This window comes from Neopelma chrysocephalum, unplaced genomic scaffold, assembly GCF_003984885.1.
Source record: "Neopelma chrysocephalum unplaced genomic scaffold, ASM398488v2 Primary Assembly neopelma1_65, whole genome shotgun sequence".
Classification (NCBI taxonomy): Eukaryota; Metazoa; Chordata; class Aves; order Passeriformes; family Pipridae; genus Neopelma; species Neopelma chrysocephalum.
The window spans coordinates 3,018,375-3,036,687 of NW_020897722.1; the positions used below are offsets into that span (position 1 = coordinate 3,018,375).

The 18,313-nt window shown below is 52.4% G+C and overlaps 1 protein-coding gene across 8 annotated transcripts in view; it reads right to left on the reverse strand.

The window, feature by feature from the left end:
* Window positions 1-18,313, reverse strand: part of MPRIP (myosin phosphatase Rho interacting protein) — a 78,681-nt gene that overhangs the window by 4,662 nt on the left and 55,706 nt on the right. For 3 of the 8 annotated variants that reach the window (XM_027683868.1, XM_027683873.1, XM_027683869.1), the window contains 9 exons: window positions 17,609-17,725; window positions 10,772-14,635; window positions 7,419-7,566; window positions 6,725-6,842; window positions 6,056-6,215; window positions 5,828-5,947; window positions 5,249-5,335; window positions 4,413-4,575; window positions 4,009-4,094 (listed from right to left, as the gene is read on the reverse strand). In XM_027683868.1, the coding sequence (XP_027539669.1) occupies window positions 4,009-4,094; window positions 4,413-4,575; window positions 5,249-5,335; window positions 5,828-5,947; window positions 6,056-6,215; window positions 6,725-6,842; window positions 7,419-7,566; window positions 10,772-14,635; window positions 17,609-17,725 (4,863 nt within the window). Of the gene's footprint in view, window positions 1-2,850; window positions 2,917-4,008; window positions 4,095-4,412; window positions 4,576-5,248; window positions 5,336-5,827; window positions 5,948-6,055; window positions 6,216-6,724; window positions 6,843-7,418; window positions 7,567-10,771; window positions 14,636-17,608; window positions 17,726-18,313 lie in introns of all 8 variants that reach the window. The other 5 variants (XM_027683872.1, XM_027683871.1, XM_027683876.1 and 2 more) reach the window with 5 other exon arrangements.

An 18,313-nucleotide genomic window follows, 5' to 3' on the forward strand; every position in this document is an offset into this window, starting at 1 on the left:
AATGAGAGGCACACACCATGCTGCAAGCGGGATTAGCTGACTGGGAGATGACCCCCTGGGCCCGTGGTGCAGTGCTGGATGGGGCAATTCCAGCAGAGCTCCGGCACCATGGGAACCTCGGATGAAGCTTGGATTTGGTACCCTGAAGCCCCAGGATGCTGAGCAGGACCTGCACACTGGTCCTTCCTTGCCTCCCGCACCACTGTGGCACCCATGGGGACGGTTCTGGCTCTGCTCAATGCAGGATTTGCTCAAGGAGCCCTGGAAACTGGTGTGTGCTGCCAGTGGCCATCCCAACCACTCTCTAATCCCAGCCTAGGGTTATCCCAAGCCAAAACTGCCTCGACTGCCCAGGGTTAGACACACAACTCCTAAATTCTGCTCAGGTCTGGCAGGGTCTGAGGGCTGATCCAATTCAGATGCAGCATCCAGATTTCAAGGCACAACGCTCAGCTGACCATCACATAGGCCAGCCCTCCTAGCCCTTGGCACTTGGAACTGTGAAATCCCTCACCTACATGTGGGGACTCAGGAGAACAGCAACGAGAGGGGCAGAAACCCAGAAACAAATTGCTTGACTCCTGTACATCAGCTTTAAGCTGAAACCAGCCCGAGGGGATGCACCAGTCTAACACCAGCCTCTCTCCTTCCTCCAGCCTCAAACCTGTGGCATGAGAGATTCAGGGGAGCAAAGCCTTGGGAAGTGAGTTGTCCCTGCTTGCTGTGGATGAGTTGGCACAGCCATACCCCATAAAAACAGCCCCCAGAGCCAGGGTTCTGCCCCTTCATGCCCCACTGCTGGGACATGCAGCTGCCTGCCAGCCTGTTCCTTGGAACTTGCAAGGAATTCACTCTGCAGCTGGAATACTATTTGCTTTACAGACTAAGACCTGGCACCTTCAAAGGCACAGACTGGAGGAATGGAACTCAGCTCCTATAAGGAAAGGCTGAGGGAATTGGGATTGTTCAACCTGGAGAAAAGGAAGCTCCAGGGAGACCTTAGAGCCCTTTCCTGAACCTAAAGAGGCTCCAAGAGAGCTGGAGAGGGACTTTGGACAAGGGCATGAAATGCAGGGCAAGGGGGAATGGCTTCCCACTGACAGAGGGCAGGGTTAGATGGGATATTGAGAAGGAATTCTTCCCTGTGAGGGTGGTGAGGCCCTGGCACAGGTTGCCCAGGGAAGCTGTGGCTGCCCCATCCCTGGAAGTGTTCAGAGCCAGGTTGAATGGGGCTTGGAGCAACCTGGGATAGTGGAAGGTGTTCCTGACCACGGCAGGGGGTTAGAACTGGATGATTTTTAAGATCCCTTCCAACCCACACCATTCTGGGACTTCATGATCTATTAACAGGCAGGCATCTCTCCTTTTCCTTTCCCTTCCCTGACTGTGGTGCCAGAGGACTGTTCAATCGCAGCAGCAGGTTAGACTTTTTGGATGGGTTTTTATTCCCATGTGTTTATCAAGGCAGGACTCCATGATAAACTTGCCCCAAGGCTGTGCAGATTCCCATGGTTACTGTATTTCTGGAAATGTTTTTCCTCCCACAGACCCACAAACACAGAACGGCTTTGCCAGGCAGCACGGAAATGAAAGCACTGAATTGGACTGAATTTCCCAATGCTCTGTGCTTTCTTTCCAATGGGCAGCAGAGTCTCCTGGGATTGTGAGTCTCTGAGCACACACTTCCTAAGGGAAGTTTACTTTGGGCCTCTTTAAATGGGAGCAACCCATGCATTCCAGTTCGTGCATCTGATTTCTCATTAGATGGAAGGAGGCACCAGGAATCATTAGACCGTTCTGCCTGATGGTACAAATTCCAGCAAATTCAGCCCCCAGGCAGTCTCACAACCCATTTGAGTTGCTGATGAGGGGAGCCTGATGAAGTGAGACTAATGTGGGATGATATCTGAGATAAAGGGATCCTCCATCACACTTCCTGGGGCTCCCCAGCCACCCCTCTGCCACCGTGCTGGGAGCTCCCCTCTCCTCTAAACTGCCTCTGCAGGTGCTCCAACCTCAGTCTTCGCCACAGGCCAGCAAATTTAACTATTGCTCCAGTTAATGGAGATATCTGGCTCATTGGGTCAGACTCATTTCTCAACAGCTCCCTCCTTTTGCCGGATGAGCTTGGAAGCCACTGTGTGGGATGCAGGCGCAGTGCCAAGGGCTGGAGAGCAGCTGGGTGGACACTGGGGGCTGGAGGAGGACTGGAGAGCAGGAGGAGGAGGTTACTGGGCGAGGAAGACTCTTGCTCAGGCACAGATCAACCTGAAGATGCAGCAATTATGGGCAAAGGACATTTAGGGCAGCCCAGGACATCATCCTCTGCAGCTGAGGCAGGGGTCACCATTTCCCATGCTCCAGGCTGTTGTGGGAAATGCACTTACAGGCATCCCTGACCATTCCTCCACCTGGCTAACAGCAAATTGGGTATTTTCCTGTGAGACCTGGATGGTGCTGGAGTTTAGTCTGAGGCATGCAGAGTCATTCAGGCGTGCACACTCAGTGTCCCACGCTCCCAACACAGCAAACAGGAAAACGTGCCCCACCATGCCCAAATCCTCTCCGTGTCGGTGAGCTGTGTTGCAGAGGGTGGGAGGAGCAGGAAGACGAGAAAGCCATATTCCCCCGGGAAGAGCCAGAGAGACTGTGTTTCATACAGATCCTGGGTGCACTGACTTCTCCCCTCCCTTCCCCCCCTCCCCCAGGAAAAGAATTAGCCGTAAATAAACGGGTCAGTCATCAAGAGAAGAAGGGCTCTGGTTTGCCGTGGAGGTGTGAGCAGGGCATGCAAAAGTTGGGCCGCTCCCGTGGGCAGCTGCGTCGCTGGGTGGGTGCCGGTTTGTTTACCTACGTGGCAGGGAACCTGGACTCGGGTTCATTTCAGTTATCCCATGAGACCTGCTCAATAACGGACTGTTGAAGGAAAAAGCAAAATAAAGAAAAAAAAACAAAAACAAAAAAAACAAGAAGCTCATAAATCCCAAGTGCATTGGCGCTGGCGCAGCCCCAGCCCCCGCCCCGCAGCGACAGCACCCAGGCACAGCCCGTGCTTGCTCTCCTCTCCTCCTTTCCCACCAAGCAACACACACGGGGACCCACAGAAAAAGTGATCCGAGTTGAAGTGGTGAAGGGAAACCCAACATCAGACTGGCCCAGCAGGTCTGGGCTGCCCCGAAATGCGCAGAGGTCTCTCTGTGTTCACTGGGTGCAGCGCAGGCACCCCGAGCTGAGGAGCTGCCGCTCGCAGAGCTCTGGGAGTGACTGTTTCCCCACGTGGGCACCGAGCTTGAAGCCTTTTGCCTCTCCTGCAAGGGCCCAACCACTTCAAACATCAGCATGAGACACCAGGTGAGAGGCAAAGCAGGTTTGCTCATGCTGATCTTCCTCCCAACAGACTTATGTTTAATGCTGACTCCTGATCAGCATTATTTGCCCTGTTTTATCCCTGTGGTCCCACATGATGTAACTGGCTGCCAAGGAGAGCTTGGCACAGCATCACTGGGCTTTGGGACCAACAGCAAGCACAGAAGGGCCACAGAGGCACAGGGCCATCTGCACCATGGTAACACACAAGCAAAGTGTGTGTTAAATAGGCCCAGGACCAAGGCATCGTTGCCACACAGAAAGACCAAAAATCTTGCAGTCATGAACACTAAAACCTATAATGATGTGCACATTTCCACCTCAATTTCAACTGAAAACAGGGAGCAAATACTGGGATAGTCCTCCTGTGAAAGACCAAAGAACAGGGTGAACTTCATCCTTTTTTTCCAAACAGGGAGCAGCTTCACACCTCCGGCTCAGCAGGGTCAGGAGTGGGGGATCGGGCCCTGCCTGGCTGCACAGTCAGCCCTTTTGCAGTCAAAAACCATCCAGGCCAGCACTAGTGACTGGGAAGTTCTCAGTTTTCTTCCCCTACCAATTTCTTCCCACCTGGGACCCCCACTGGAGAGTAATGTAGGCACTCCCCATTCCCACCCCACTGGGCAGGAGATCTGAGCTCACCTTTGACCTGATATTCCTTAGTTGCCGGCTAACACTGGATCTGTCTTTCTTCAAGAAATCAGGGTTGCTTTTTGATTTCATAATATCTGGGAAGAAGCAAAAGAAGTGGGGTTAGCCTGGTGCCCACTGCATTCCTGCAGGGCTGGGGCTCCTCTGCCCTCCCAGCCCGGGCAAGTGTCCTGATGAGCCTGGCTCAAGCAGCGCCGCCCTAAAGGCAGAGGGAGCTTTGAGGGTCTCTGCCCCCCTGCATCACGAGGTTTTCCTGATGCAAAATGCCAGAAGGCCTTCAAAGCCCATCAGCTTCCCATCTGTGGGCTAGAAGGCCAAGTCCTACACTCAGGCCCGGATGCACGTGTTAGCTCGGGACACCCAGGACTACTTAGAGCTGCTGGAGGAGGACTGACCATATCCCGATACAGTGGTGTTCACAGGGGATTTCTCTCCCTGAGCTTCTGTGGCTGCTTTCAGCTGCTCTTTCAACCTGCTGATATCACAGTCTGCCTTGGCCTTCACGATGCTCAGCTCCGTGTAGATGTCTTTGTACTTGTCGCTGGCGTATTTCTTATCCTGGCAAGGGAACAAGAACAACCCGATGGAGCCAGACAGACAGCTGGAGCCGAGGGGTTTGTGGATGCACTGAAGAGGAGCTTGGCAAATGCCAACGGAAGAAGAGCCGGCAGCAGGAGAAATGCTTGGCTGGGGCAACACACACCCTGGAAGCTGCTTCCAACAGCGTTACGGGACTACAGGATTTGAGACAGGCGGAAAGCTGTGAGCCAACTGCGAGCACACAGTGCTGCCCGTGCAGGCAGCCCCTCAGCTACAGGATTGTTTGTGGCTTTTGATTTTAGCCAACACACAGAATTCAAGCAGAATTCCCAGAAATGGCCTTGGCTTGTCCAGAACAAACCAGATCCACTGCTGTGAGGCTGGGCAGATCTCTTAACGCTGATTATTTTTGCCATTTAAGTCTGATTTGATGTGACAGAAAATGGGGAAATCACACTAAAGGGGATGTTTTCCCACACTGTCTCCTTTGTGGAATAAGTCCTAAATTGATACAGTCATAGTGGAGTGCTCTACTGATGACAGGAAAATGGGTATTGAATTCCATTCAGGGGAAAAATTGAATATTGTTTCAAATCTGGGTATAAGTGGGCTGAAACCTAAGAGCGCATACACACACACATGCAGAAGCAGAGCACAGAAAGAGGACTTGCAGAACCATCCCTGGCATTACCCTCAGTGCTGTCTGCAGCTCGTCTTTGAGGGAGCTGATCTCCTGCTTCAGGTACTGGATTTCAGACTCTTTGACCCGCAACAGCACCTGCGGGAACAAACCCAGCATGTTTTCCACCCAAGCAAACACAGTTTGATCCCGAGATGCTCGCCTGCTGTGGCCGGTGACAACTGAGCCAGGGCTGGAGGCTCAGTCCCACAAAGCCTCCGGTTCACCCTTCTTCTGATGCAAGAAAATTCCTCCTGAATCTCCTGGGAACTTGGCCAAGCTTGCACCACTGATGTGGTCCCTGCACAGCCCTCAGTTCATCCCCACTGCTCTGCATGGACTGGACCCCAGGGACAAGCAGAGACTGGAGAAGGAAGAGCAAGTGTCTGACTTGACACAGTGAGGAGGGAAGATCAGGACCCCAAAATCTCCTGGCCCCCTTGCAGCCCACCATGCACAGTGCTGACCAGCCACGCAGACCTGATGTCAGAGGGACAGATGGCTGTGACACAGTGACATGGGATGGCTCCCAGGGGGCACAGCACATGTGCCCGCCCACGTGCCCCTCGGCATGGCCGCAGCAGAGCTCACCTCCAGCTCGTAGGCGTCCTTGCCCTGCGTGAGAGGCGACCCAGCAGCCTCTCCCCCGCCCTCCCCCATCAGCAGGCTCCTCAGTTGTGTGATCTCTTCAGCCAGGCGATTATTCAGCTCCTGGGAAGAGGAGGAGAGCTGTTGTGGGAAGGGGGAGCACGGCCACTGCTCGCAGCAGAGCCCAACATCACCCGTGCTGGCTGCCCCGGGCACGGCGGGGACTCTCACCTGATTGTGAGCGTTGAGCTCCTGGTTCTCCCGCTGGCACTGGCGGAGGGCCTGCCTCTCAGCCTCCAGCGCCTGCGCCAGGTGGGCATTCTCCAAACACTTCTGTGAATACTGCTCCGAAAGCACCTCCAGCTCCCGCTGCACCGACTGCAGCTCCTCCCTGCGGAACACACCCTGGGTAGTGTCCTCTCCACATACAAACCCCCCCATGCACACTCTTCCTTCAGCATCCTGGGACAACCCAACAGGGATCTGAGCACTGAGGATGAGGACTGCGTACTCCCTTTGGGAGCCCGGAGTGAGTCAACCCTTCCCTGTCCTGGCTGGGAGAACAGCCTTGCCATGAAAAGCTCAGCACTTCCTGTTACATCTGGCTGAATGACCCTCCCGCTGCAGCTGCGTGAAAAGCAGCACCGTGGCTGCACATCTGCTACTTCTGGTGAACACAAAGCAGCTGAATTTGGGTAACGTGGGAACATCGATCTGGAGACTGAAAGATTATGGGCAACCAGGAGGTGCCGGTGGGTGCACCTGGGCTGGGAAGGAAGAGGTCCCTGCAATGGCAGGTCTGCCCCAACTCATTGCCAAAATCAAAGGGGAGAGAAGAGTCTCCCACACACGCGATCTCCCCGCAAGATAGTGACAGACTGAGGATGATGATGGTCTTACAGGTATTGCCTTCGGAGGGCCTCGATGTCGGCATTGACGCTGCTGATCTGGGAGCGCTGGGACTTCTCCAGCTCTCGCTCCAGCTCCTCCCTGTGTGCGTTCTTCATGGCTTCGATGGCTGCGTGGGACAGCACAGAGTTAGCACCCAGCACCCTCCACCCATGGGAAGGTTTTTTGAGTTCTTATTTGGTTTTTAGAGGAACAAAAACCTGAATGATCCCAGCAAACCTCCCACTGCATCACAGCCCCTTCAGTCTGTGTTCGGGGTTCTGCAAATCCCATTTTTTCATCGAGTCCAAATGATTGTCCAATTCACACATTGTTTCCTGGACTGTGGGACTCCTAATGCAGAGACCCCAAGCTCCAGCGTTTTAACAGTCATGAGGCACTGAAGAATGAATTCAGTGTGGAATTGTCAATAAATTAACCACAGGAATGACTAATGCCTTTCTGAGTTGGAATGGAAAACAGATCAGACCGCGCAACAGCCAAGAAGATGGGCACCAAATCTGGATAAGGACCAGGAGATGGGCCTCCATCCAAAACATCTCTCCCACCAGCCCTTTCCCATCTCCCTTTGCTCCCCACTCAGCCCTCATCTCATCCCTGCTCTGCTCCTCCATGGAGCAAACATCATCCCTGTGTCCCCATCAACACAGAGCTGCCACAGGGGACCCTCTGATGTGTCCTGTACCTGAAATGGTGGCAGCTGTCTCCTCTGCCAGCAGGCGATCCTTCTCCTCCCGCAGCTTCTCCAGCTCCCGCTGGTGCTGCCGCTGCAAGTCCTCGATCTTCTTCTGGTGTGTTTCCTCCATGGCTGCAAAGCCCCTTTCACATGTTGCCTGCAAAGGGACGAGGGGAAGGGGTTGGCCCAGGAGCGCAGGGCTGGTGTCACAGCAGTGGTGAGCCCCCCAGGAGCCACATGCCAGCAGGTAGGTCAGCTCATGGTCAGGTAGGTGCATCATGCATCTTCCCCTTCCTCAGCCATGGAGGAGAATGAACCTTGCAAGGTCAGGGCTTATTCCTGCAGTTGCTTTACCCAGATAGCTCTGGTAAAAGGGGAGCACAGGGTAGGTCTGGGGGCAGACCCAGTGGGAGAATGCAAATATATGCCAAAAAAAACCAACCAAAAAAAAGCTTTCTGTGCCCTTTCTGCTCTCTTTTCAATGCCTGGTTTTATGTGGCCACCTCTGGGTGGAAGCAGACGACATGTGACAAGAACAGGACTTTAATTCCCAACCAAGCATTGCTGCAAACATTGCAGGGGCAGTTACTTGCTATTTGAATTACTGGGAGTGAACTCTGACCAGGACTCAGGAGCAGCAATCAGGGGAGAGATCCTGAGTTCCAGCCTGGCCCTTCTGCCCCCGGCACAGACCCCGCTCCTGCCTGAACAGCAGACAAATGCAAAAGCCTGTTCCCAGCTCAGCTGTCAGCCCAAGCACATCGGGATCCCGGATGGACACACGGCTGCAGGACAAAGGCAGGACCAGCAAAGCCACAGGCAGGCCCAAGCCACGAGCAGAGAAAGGGCACACACTGGGGACAAAGTGCTGAGCCCCATCAGACAGCTTGGGCCAAACCTGATACCAAGCGCTGCACCAGGCTTTTCTCCTTCTTATTGTCACAGGCTGGCTTTATTCCCTGATTTCAATGGATTCCTTCTTGATTAGCACTATTGTTTTCCAGAGGAAGGGAAAACTGTCACCTAGGGACCCCATGGGAAATTTAAAGGGGACAAATTCACTCCCCCAGTAACAAAACTGCTCAGGACAGTCCAACACCACTGACCTTCACTAACAGGCACCTCTCAGCATCCCTTCACTGTCAAATGCTCTGTAACCTCTGCCAACCTCATTCCCGATTTTCAGCTCCAGTGTTTTTTTCCCTCCCCTTTAAGTTTTAATCTCAAGGCAATCTTCACTTTCTCAGCCTTGCTTTTTTTTAAACTCCTAACTCAGTGCCAGAACCTGCCTGGACTTGGCTGACTGGAATGGCACAGAGCAGCCCTGCGGGATTCTTCATTACACACAGAATCATAGAATGCTGAGTTGGAAGGGATCCACAAGGATCATGGAGTCCAACTCCTGAAACACCTCTAATATTAGAGGAAAAAGGTGAATACTCCTCTATAGGTCTGGCTCCAGATTCACTATTTAATGTATTGTAAATGCATTGCTATAAATCCAGGAGACTTGAACACGTACAAACCAGTATCTCATAAAATCATAGTTGGGAATTGAGTTGGAAGAGATCTTAAAGCTCATCAGGGTTCCAACCCCCTGCCATGGGGAATAACCTTTCATTATCCCAGGTTGCTCCAAGGCCCATCCAACCTCACCTTGGAGACTTCCAGGGATGGGGCAGCCACAGCTTCTCCGGGCCAACCTGTGCCAGGGCCTCACCACCCTCACAGCCAAGAATTTCTTCCCAATATCCCATCTAACCCCGACCTCTGTCAGTGGGAAGCCTTTCCCCCTTGTCCTGTCACTCCATGCCCTCATCCAAAGTCTTTCCCAGCTCTCCTGGAGTCACTTAAGGGGCTCTAAGGTCTCCCTGGAGCCTTCTCTTCTCCAGTCTAAAGAGTTACTTTTATGTTACTGATTCTACATTCTCCATCAGGTTCTGAAGAGAAGAATCAAGCACACTTAAGCCTTTCTGGACACATTTGGGCAGGTTTATAATCACCTGGTTAACTTTCTGACCAGAGGAAGTTTCTAACCCAGAGCTGCTGTTTCCATCCCACCAGGCAAACTGCAGATTTTGGCAGAGCAAAGTCGGGAACACAGGTGGGAGGTCACGTTCATTGCTCACTGCTACTTCTCACCCTCCACTTTGGTTATGAGTTTTTTGCTTCTTCCAAACCAAGAACATCCCCAAACACAAGTGATCCTGTTTGATGCCTGGCTCACAGGATGGGTGTTACCCATCTGTCCCACTGACCTTAACCAGGGGATCAAGAGGGGGTTTTCCTTCCTAAGGGTTAAGAGAGAGGAGAGAGCATTCAGTGACCACCACCACCTCACTCCAGTGGGATGCAGGAACTACTGCTCTTCCCAGGCTAAAACCAGCTGGAGCTGAGCCACGCTTAACCCCCAGCCCAAATGTGTGCTGGATCTCGTGTCTGGAAGCAAGCTCTCCCACATTTTTGATGACTCTGAAGGGCAACTGCTCCATGAAAGCCTCACCAGCACAGCCTCTGCATCACTGCCCTTTTAGTTTCCTGTTCAACCTGGCAGCCTCTCTTGGTGCTGCTAGAGTCCTCTACCAGCCTAAACTCACTTCCTAACTGGGAATGCTCTCCTATGAAAAGCAAAACACTAAACCCAGGAGGTTTTTTTAGATGCTGGACCATCTCAGATCACTTTTACAGCCAGTTTGACTGGTGGGGCAATCTGAACGGTGGCATTTCATTGCCAGCGGGTTTCTCTGCACCTCACCTGGGTGTCCCATAACTGTGCACTCTTTGTTGTGTACACAACTGCTGTGTCCAACACCAGCAGGGTCCTCACAGCCTCCTGCAGAGGAGCTTTGCTTTGCTACAGAATTTGGCATCTGTTTGCAGCTACTTTCCCCAGCAACATACATTTTGAGAGCATCAAGTTTCCATTTCATCCTGCATTTTTGAAGGCAGCAGAGACAGACTGGAGATTGGATCAGATTGGGAAAGACAGAGTTGAGGAATGCTTTTAAAGAGAAGTCACAAACAAAATGTATGCCTCAGGTACAGGGAGAAATACTGTGGTCTTCGTGCTGAAGGAGAGCTTGATGTTATCAAGCCGCTTTGAAACTCTCTCTCCTTCTCCACACAGAGACCACCTCCAAAAATCCACCCTCCCAAGCCCTCAGCAATGCATTTAGAATACCCCAGCACGGAGAAAAGGAAATACCATGCTTTACAGAGGTCTGTCTAACACCTTGGGGCTTGCTTTGGCACGCTGACTCTTTCAGGGGATGCCCCTTAGTTCAGCAAGCAAACCCCGGGACCGCACGTGCCCTCCCGTACACTCAGCAGCAGAAAGCATAAAGTGTTAAACATATCAAGACCTTTAAGTTTTCAAAGTCTTTCTGGTATTTTTCCCTCAAGGTGGAAGCGCTCCCTTCCATATGTTTGTTCTCTAGCTCGTCCCTCATGACGTTCATCTGGGCCTCCAGCTCCTGGATGCGTTCCCTCAGGCCGTGCATGGAGTCCAGGTCCCTGCCGGGGTCCTGCCCGGTGCCACCCGCCTCGCCGGCCACCCAGTTGTCCCCAGCACCCGGGACCACCGCAGGGGACACCTCTGGGTGCTGCCTCTGGTACTCATCGAGGGTCTCCTGCAGGCGCTGCAGGTTCTGGCTGTAGTGCTCCTGCAGCGCCTGCAGCTCCTCGCCGTGGATGACCTGCAGCTCCTTGATCTTGGCCTGGAACTTTTCCTCCAGCGTTTGCATCTGCTCCAGGTGATACCGCTCCATGTTCTGCTTGTCACGGACAATGGCATCCAGCTGGTTGAGGCCCTCAGTCCTCTCGGCCTTCAGAGCATCCTCTGTCCTGTTGAGCTGCTCTATCACGTTCCGGATCTCCTCCTCGTAACGTCCCTGGAGCTCGCTCAAGCTCTTGCTGTGCTTGTGCTCTTCCTCCTCCAAGAGCCTCCGCTGGCTGTCCAGCTGGGACACCTTGGCTTTGAGATCAGCGTTCTCCCTTTCCAGCACAGCGATCACCTCGCTGTACTCGCCCTGCTGCTTCCTGAGCAAGTCTTCGTACTCATCCCGCAGGAGAGAGACCGTCTTCACGCGCTCTTGGCACAGCGCGTCCATGCTCTGCAGGGACTCCCTGTAGGACTTCATCTCCCTCTCGTGCTCCAGACGGACTTTGCAAGCAGCATAACAAACCTGAGCCTGAACAATTGCATCGTGGACTAACAAAGAGGAATACCGCTCCAGGTCTCCCATGCACGACTGGTAGGAAAGACTCTGGGATATCTTCAGGAGCTTTTGACAGTCTCTCATTGCCTCCTCGGGAGGCAGAGAGAGTAAGGCAACAGATATCTCCTTCAGAACATTGGATTTGTCCTTTAGTTGTTGGGCAAGATCTTCCTGAATGGAAACAAGAGCTCCACTTCTACGGTCTGGCATGCTGCCAGTCTCCTCCACCTTGGCTAATTCCTGGCATGACACCATTTGGAGACGACTCCCCTCCCAGGAGATTTGGGCTCTTTCTGAAGCATCTTTTTGTATTTCAAGTGCTTCAGAAATCTGGTGCATAACTCTGTCGAACTCAGGAGTCCTGTAGGCTTTGATGATCTCCTCCAACATGCATTTGTGCTGTTGGAGAGCTGTTTTGGTATTATGGAGGTCTTCTTCAATTGTTTTTAATCTCTGATGAAAAGATTCTCTCATTTTCTGTGCGACAAACCCAAGTTCTGCCTTGATCAACGTAGCATCTGCTACAGCACTGAGAAAACACTGGGAAACCCCCAAACTTGTATCTGTTTTGCCCTCGGCTTCTCCGTCTCTGGTGCTCAAGTGTGCTCTCAGCTCCTCTACCTGGCTCCAGAACTCGCCTTCCAGCAGCAGCTTCTTAGATAGGACACCGGCCAAATCGACGGCTGTATGAGAAACACTTGCCGGCTCCAACAAAACCACCTCAGCTGTTCCCTGGATCTCTCTCAGAAGCTGGGCTATCTCAGAGTTTGCATTTTTTAAAGACTCTGCTATTTGGTTGATGAGAGAGGCCTCAAATGCCACCCTCTCAGAAAGCCATCTCAGTTGGCTGGCGTCAAACACTTCCACTCGCTGCTCCTTGGAGACATGCTCCTCTTCTCCTAAAACCCCTCCTTCTGGAGCAGGGCTTTCTGTGATAAGGCTTTCACTCTGCTGATACTCCAACGGGACTGGCGCCCCACTCAGGGCTTGGATCGCGTTTGATAACGTCGTTTCCATGTTGGACAGATTAACAAGGAACAAATCACCCTCTTTTTCCTTGTCTGATTTGGGCAAGGCTCTTAGTTGCTCCCTGCACTTCTCTAAGCAAGTCAGCGCTTGATTGTTTTTCATTTGGAAACCTCCCAGCTCACTGACGTGACTTTCTATGAGCTTGAACTTTTCCTGCCTCTCGTTCTCCAGCTGTGAGATCAAAGCACTGACTTGGGACAAGCTGGTCTGAAGCTGTTCCCGCAGCTGGGACTCTGTGCTGGCCCACTGGTGGTGGAGGGCGATGAGCGTCTCCTGGTTATGGCCGTGCTGGCTTTCAAGTTTCATTGTGACATCTTTGAGTTTTTCCTCTGTAATATACAGTTTGGTTTCCAGGGAATGGATGATGGAGAGATAAGTCTCAGAGTCGCTTGTCCCCGACGAGGGGTAACCCAGAGCTGGCTCTGAGGACATGCTTTCCTCAGACAGCGATCTGTCCTGGCTCGTGTCTGAAGAGGTACTGCTTGTCCAGTTTTTCTCTGTTCCATCTGGATGGATGTATTTTTGGCACTGGATGCTCGAGAAACGGATCCTTTGCCTCTTGGCTCCCATGATTCCCACATCAGGCTTTGCTAAGGCTTTCTGAACCAACTCTTGGTCCTGGAGCTCTAGAGCTTTGGATGGGGAGCCGAATTCCTCTGCCTGCCTCTGGCTGGTCTCAAGAACCTCATCCTCCTCCTCCTTCAGTGCATAAGTCAGAGCCGGGAGGACATCCTGAGTTTGCAGAGCCTGCCCCAGTTGGGATGGATGACTTTCGTCAGCCTCAAGACTGGGGCCAAGGTCTTCTGCCTCCTCAGCACATGGACCTGTGCCCACACTAGCTAACTTCTTTAGAGCCTCCTCCTTGGCCTTTAGCTTTACTTTAGTCTCCTCTAAACTGCTATCTAAAGCAACCATTTTAACCAAAGCCTCACTGAGATCTTGATCTTTCTTCTCCACAATTCTCAAGTGCATTTCCTTAACGTGTCTCAGCTCTTCTTCTTTCTCTTTCAGCACCTCCTGCACACCCCGGAACTGATCCGACACCTCCTCCAACGATTGCTCCAGGTTGTGGTAGTTGGTCTCTTCCATTTTCAACTTTGCTTGTAGCTTTGCAACTTCGTTATCTGACTCGGCAACCTGATTCATGAGCTCGTGGAACCGACATTTGATCTGATCCCTCTCCCTTTCGAGCTCCTTGATGTGCTCGGCGAGTTTCTGGATGCTGGCCTCCTTCATCACCAGCTGCTCTTCCAGCTGGTGGACCAGCTCGCTGCCCTCGAACTTGGCGCTCAGCTTCTCCTTCTGCAGAATCTCCATTTGCTGCGCACTGTTTTGCAGCTGGTTCTCGTACTCGTTGGCCTTGTCCTCCACCTCCTTCAGACTCCGTATCAAAACCTGCTTTTCCCTCTCGCAGCTCTCCAGCAAAGCCTCGTAGTTCTTCTGCAGCTTCTCCTCCATGAGGACCCGCGCTTGCTCGCTGGCGTTCAGCTGCCCGCTGAGGTCCGCGATCCTGTCCTGAAGCCGCTGCACTTCCTTCTGATGGTCCCTCTGCAGGGCCTGCTGCATCTCCAGGTCCCGCAGCTCCTGGGTCTTCTCCAGCAGCAGAGCCTCCACGCTCTTCAGCTTCTGCTCGCTGGCCTTCAGCTGGGAGCTGAGCGCGGCCTCGCCGTGCTGCCACTCCTCCAGCTGCTCTTTGGCTTTCTCCTTCTCGCTCCTCAGGTCGCTCTTGAGCTTGGCCAGGGTCTGCTCCTTGATGGAGAGCTCGGCCGCCGCGTTACTGAGCCTCGCCTGCAGGCTCTGAATCTCGGCCTCGTGGTGCCGGATCACGTCCTTGGCCTCGGCGTAGCTGCGCTTCAGCGACTGAATCTGCTGATTGATCACCTCTTGACGCTGGCATTGGGCTTCCAGCTCGCTTTGGAGGTCTTGGTTGACTTTGTGGAGCCTCTGCCAGGCACCTGATGGCGAGGCGGCCACCTCGGTCTTAAAAAAATTGATTAAATACTAGATTAGTAACACTCCTGGCTTTCCCTTCTGAGTGTCACACCTCTGGCCAGGCAGGCCATGGAAAAGCTCCTTGCAGCGATTTGGCTGCTACTCACATGCTCCAATTGGGATGATTTGTTCTTGGCACAATTTATTTTGTTTAACCAACTTTTTTACTTTTTTCATTTTTTTTTCTTTTTTTTTTTTTTTTTAATGAGCAACAACTGCTTTCCAGTAACAGAAAACACTGACCACGACATCAAAACAGCTGTACAGTAACAGGCTAAAAGGAAAAAAAAATAAACCCAAACTCAAACAGAACCAAAAAACAATGAAACAGAAACACCAGCAGTAAAACAGAGACAGACACACAAGAGAAAAATGGGAAGGATGAGGAGGAGGAGGGGATGGAACAAGGTGGAGGAGAAAGGAACTGCTTTTTTTTTTAGCAGGTTTGTTCATTTGGTTGTGAAACAAAAAGTGCACAGTTCAGGTAACACAGTCCTACCAACCAAAAGCAACAACAGAAAGTGAGGTGACAGCAAATGACATCACATCCCACCCAAACACAGGGACACGGGCCAGCTGGGGTGGAGATGTCATTTCTGTGCCTGCAGAACAGGACTGAGTGGCTGCTCAACGCATTAAAGAGATGCTGTTACACTAAAGCTTAAGGCTAGGGAGGATCTAATTTCTCTACCTGCAAAATAAAATAAACCAACAAAGGACAAAATAAGAAGCCCGACAAGTGCAGGGAGGGAAAAGGTGTGATGAGAATGTAAAAATGAAAGAAACCAACCTTTGTGAGATTCAAACCAAAGCAATGGAGCATGCAAAAAGAAAACTCACAGAAAGCGTCATGCAAAAGGCGACAGAAATTATGTATCTTAAAAAAAAAATAAAATACACAGACAGGAAGAGGCGAGAGAAGCACAGCGTTAAGCCTGGGAATTTGGCCTGCCTTGCTGTACTCTGGTTGCTGATAAGGAAAGCCCACAGATGTGACACTCAGTTATGTTAAGTTAAATTTCATGCTTTACACCAAAAACATGCAAGAACATCCGCCTGGGACAGGTTAGTATGTGCCCCCTCCCACCCACCGTGGCCAGAGCCGGGGGATGTCTCCAGTCCCTTTGTGAGGAGCAGGAGCCCCCCGGTATTTCTCCCAGTAGGGATCAAAGTTGGGGTCCCAAGGAAGCTCAGAGCAAGAGAGGGGTTACACGAGGCCGGAGAGGCTTCGGTGGACGGCACATGCATCGGGTGGGTGTCAGTGGTTGCCCTGTGAAACGGGCTTGGTGCCCCCCGGGCAGCTCAGGAGGGATGGGCTGGCAGCATCAGGCTCCTCCATCACCCCTCCCCAGAGAAAACGTAGGAACCTCCCCGAAATTAGGCATGATGGAGGTGGGGGCACATGAAATTCTGAGGGTTTGTCCAAAAAAAATGCTGTGATGTTTGCCTGCAGTCTGGGGCTGCAGAATTTCCTCAGTGACTCCACTCCCTCCACCCCAGCATGTTTTGGTGGGGTTACTCCCTTCTACAATAGGATTTTAATCCCTCTGGCTCCCAGGAAATACAAGGGAAATCCCCAGAACAATTAAACTGGAGCAGGCAAAATCCTCCAACCCTTCCAAAAACCCTCTCCAACTTCCAGGTCCAAGTTTGGGTCACTGCTCACGGCAACAATGATTTGCCCAGCCCCTCTGCACACTTCCCCTTTTGCTACCCCTCCTCATATTGAGGCACTATGACCAACTTAAGCACAGACAATCTGATGGTGGATTCAGCATCCAGCTTTTAGCCCCATTCCCTGATTTTTTTCCATGCTTCAGGCAAAGGGAGGTTGGATGCCTTTGCCCCAGGGAAGTGGGAGTTAGTTACTCTTCCAGCACTGCCAAGTGAAAGTGGAACTCCTCCAAGCAGGCATTGTCAGCTCGGAGACTCCAGAAATAAATGAATTAATAACTCCCCCTGGGAGATCATGGGCAAGGAAGGCAGGATGTCCCCCTCCCAGGGCTGGCTCCACTGCCTGTGCAACTTCTTCAAGGGAAATTTTCCTGTGAGAAATAAGGACTCAAGGTTTGGCGCTGACACCGGTTTTGCTGCCACGGGAATGCAAGGTTTGGCCACGCACGAGGCACTTTGATCCACAGCCAGTTTGGTCAAGTAGATTTGAGCAGGCCAAAATGCTGCCCCTCCACAGAACAGGACTGTGGACCCATAAGAGCAGACAGAAGCTGCCCTGCGGGTGTCACAGCTCCTCTCGGCGTGGATGTTCCCAAAGGAAGGGCTGGGAAAAGTTCACTTTGTTTGGAGGACGGAAGGCTTCCCAAGAGACCATCCTGTCTCTTCTGTCAGATCCTCCAAAACTCATTTCTAGGCTTAGCTGAGGAAAGGCATCTTGTAACAGAAGAAACCACCGAAGTGACCTAAGACACCAGGTTGTCCTCGTGCAAATCCCACTCTGGCTGCAGGGAACATGCCTGGGAGATATGGCTGAGTATGCTGTGTTTGCCCGTGTAACTGTCACACAAAATCCCCAGCCAGGAGCAACTGCTGGGCTACAGGATACTTGGAAAGCCTTGTGTGCACCCCACTTCCTGAGGGGAATATGTGGGGAACAGAAAGGGGGAGACAGCTGTTGCAGAGGCAAACACAGTATGGGATGGATCAGAGGTGGACTTTGCTGAGGTCCCTCTGCCTATCACAGCTGTGTTTTGTCTTCCCTCGGGAATGCCAATAGGTAATGCTACCTCCTACCCCATCCCAGATCAGAGGTTTTGTTCAGCAGATGATTCTGGTAAAGCTACAGAACTAGCAACATTTGCAAGGTCAAATCTCTCGGAGCCCGCTCAGTGGTGCACGTCCCTGTGTCACCCAGGATATCCCCAGGAACACCCCAGACTGAAGCCCACCAGGGATCCCCTCGGGTGCAGAGGAAGGCGGATCTCTCTCTCCTCCCTGCTCTCCTACCTGCAACACGTAGCCCTCCCGGGCGCTCTGCTCCCGGCCCAGCGCCACTTTCAGCTGGTCCTGCAGGTGCCGGTTCTGCTCCAGGAGCTCCAGGGCCTCCTTCTGCTTCTGCTCCAGCTGGAGGGACACGAACAGAGACAGCGTCCAGGGAGTGGGCAGGGGGCCAGCCATAAGGAACAAGCGGCTTGGAGGGGACACAGAGCAGAATGAACAGGGCTTTTGATGGCACCGCTGCTCTGCTCTGCTCTGGAATCTGGATTTCATTTTGCCAGGAAAAGTCCCTCCCCCCCTGAAGGAACTAAACTGTGTATTAGTGTAATTCGTAAAGCTCACTGCAGCAAAGGATGAACAGCACCAGCTCGTGCCAGGCACGACCCCGGCAAATCCCTGCCCGGTTCAGCTCGGTGATACTCCTGGTTATTCCATGCCTGCACCCCTTTCATTCCTGCTAATACACCTTAATCCCAACTAACAACCACCTTTGTTATCCCAGGCATGGACCTCTTCCAAGTGAGCTGAATCTCCTCCTTTCTTTTCCTAAAATTGCAACACTGTTTGATGTAGGCTCCACAAAAAGGGAACCTTTGTGGCGTGTGCTACAACTCAAGGCAGTTTATAACTGCAGACACAAATCTGCAGCTGCAGAGGCACACAGGATTGAGAGCTTGAATTTGGGGTCTGTTTGATACACTTCGATTATACCCA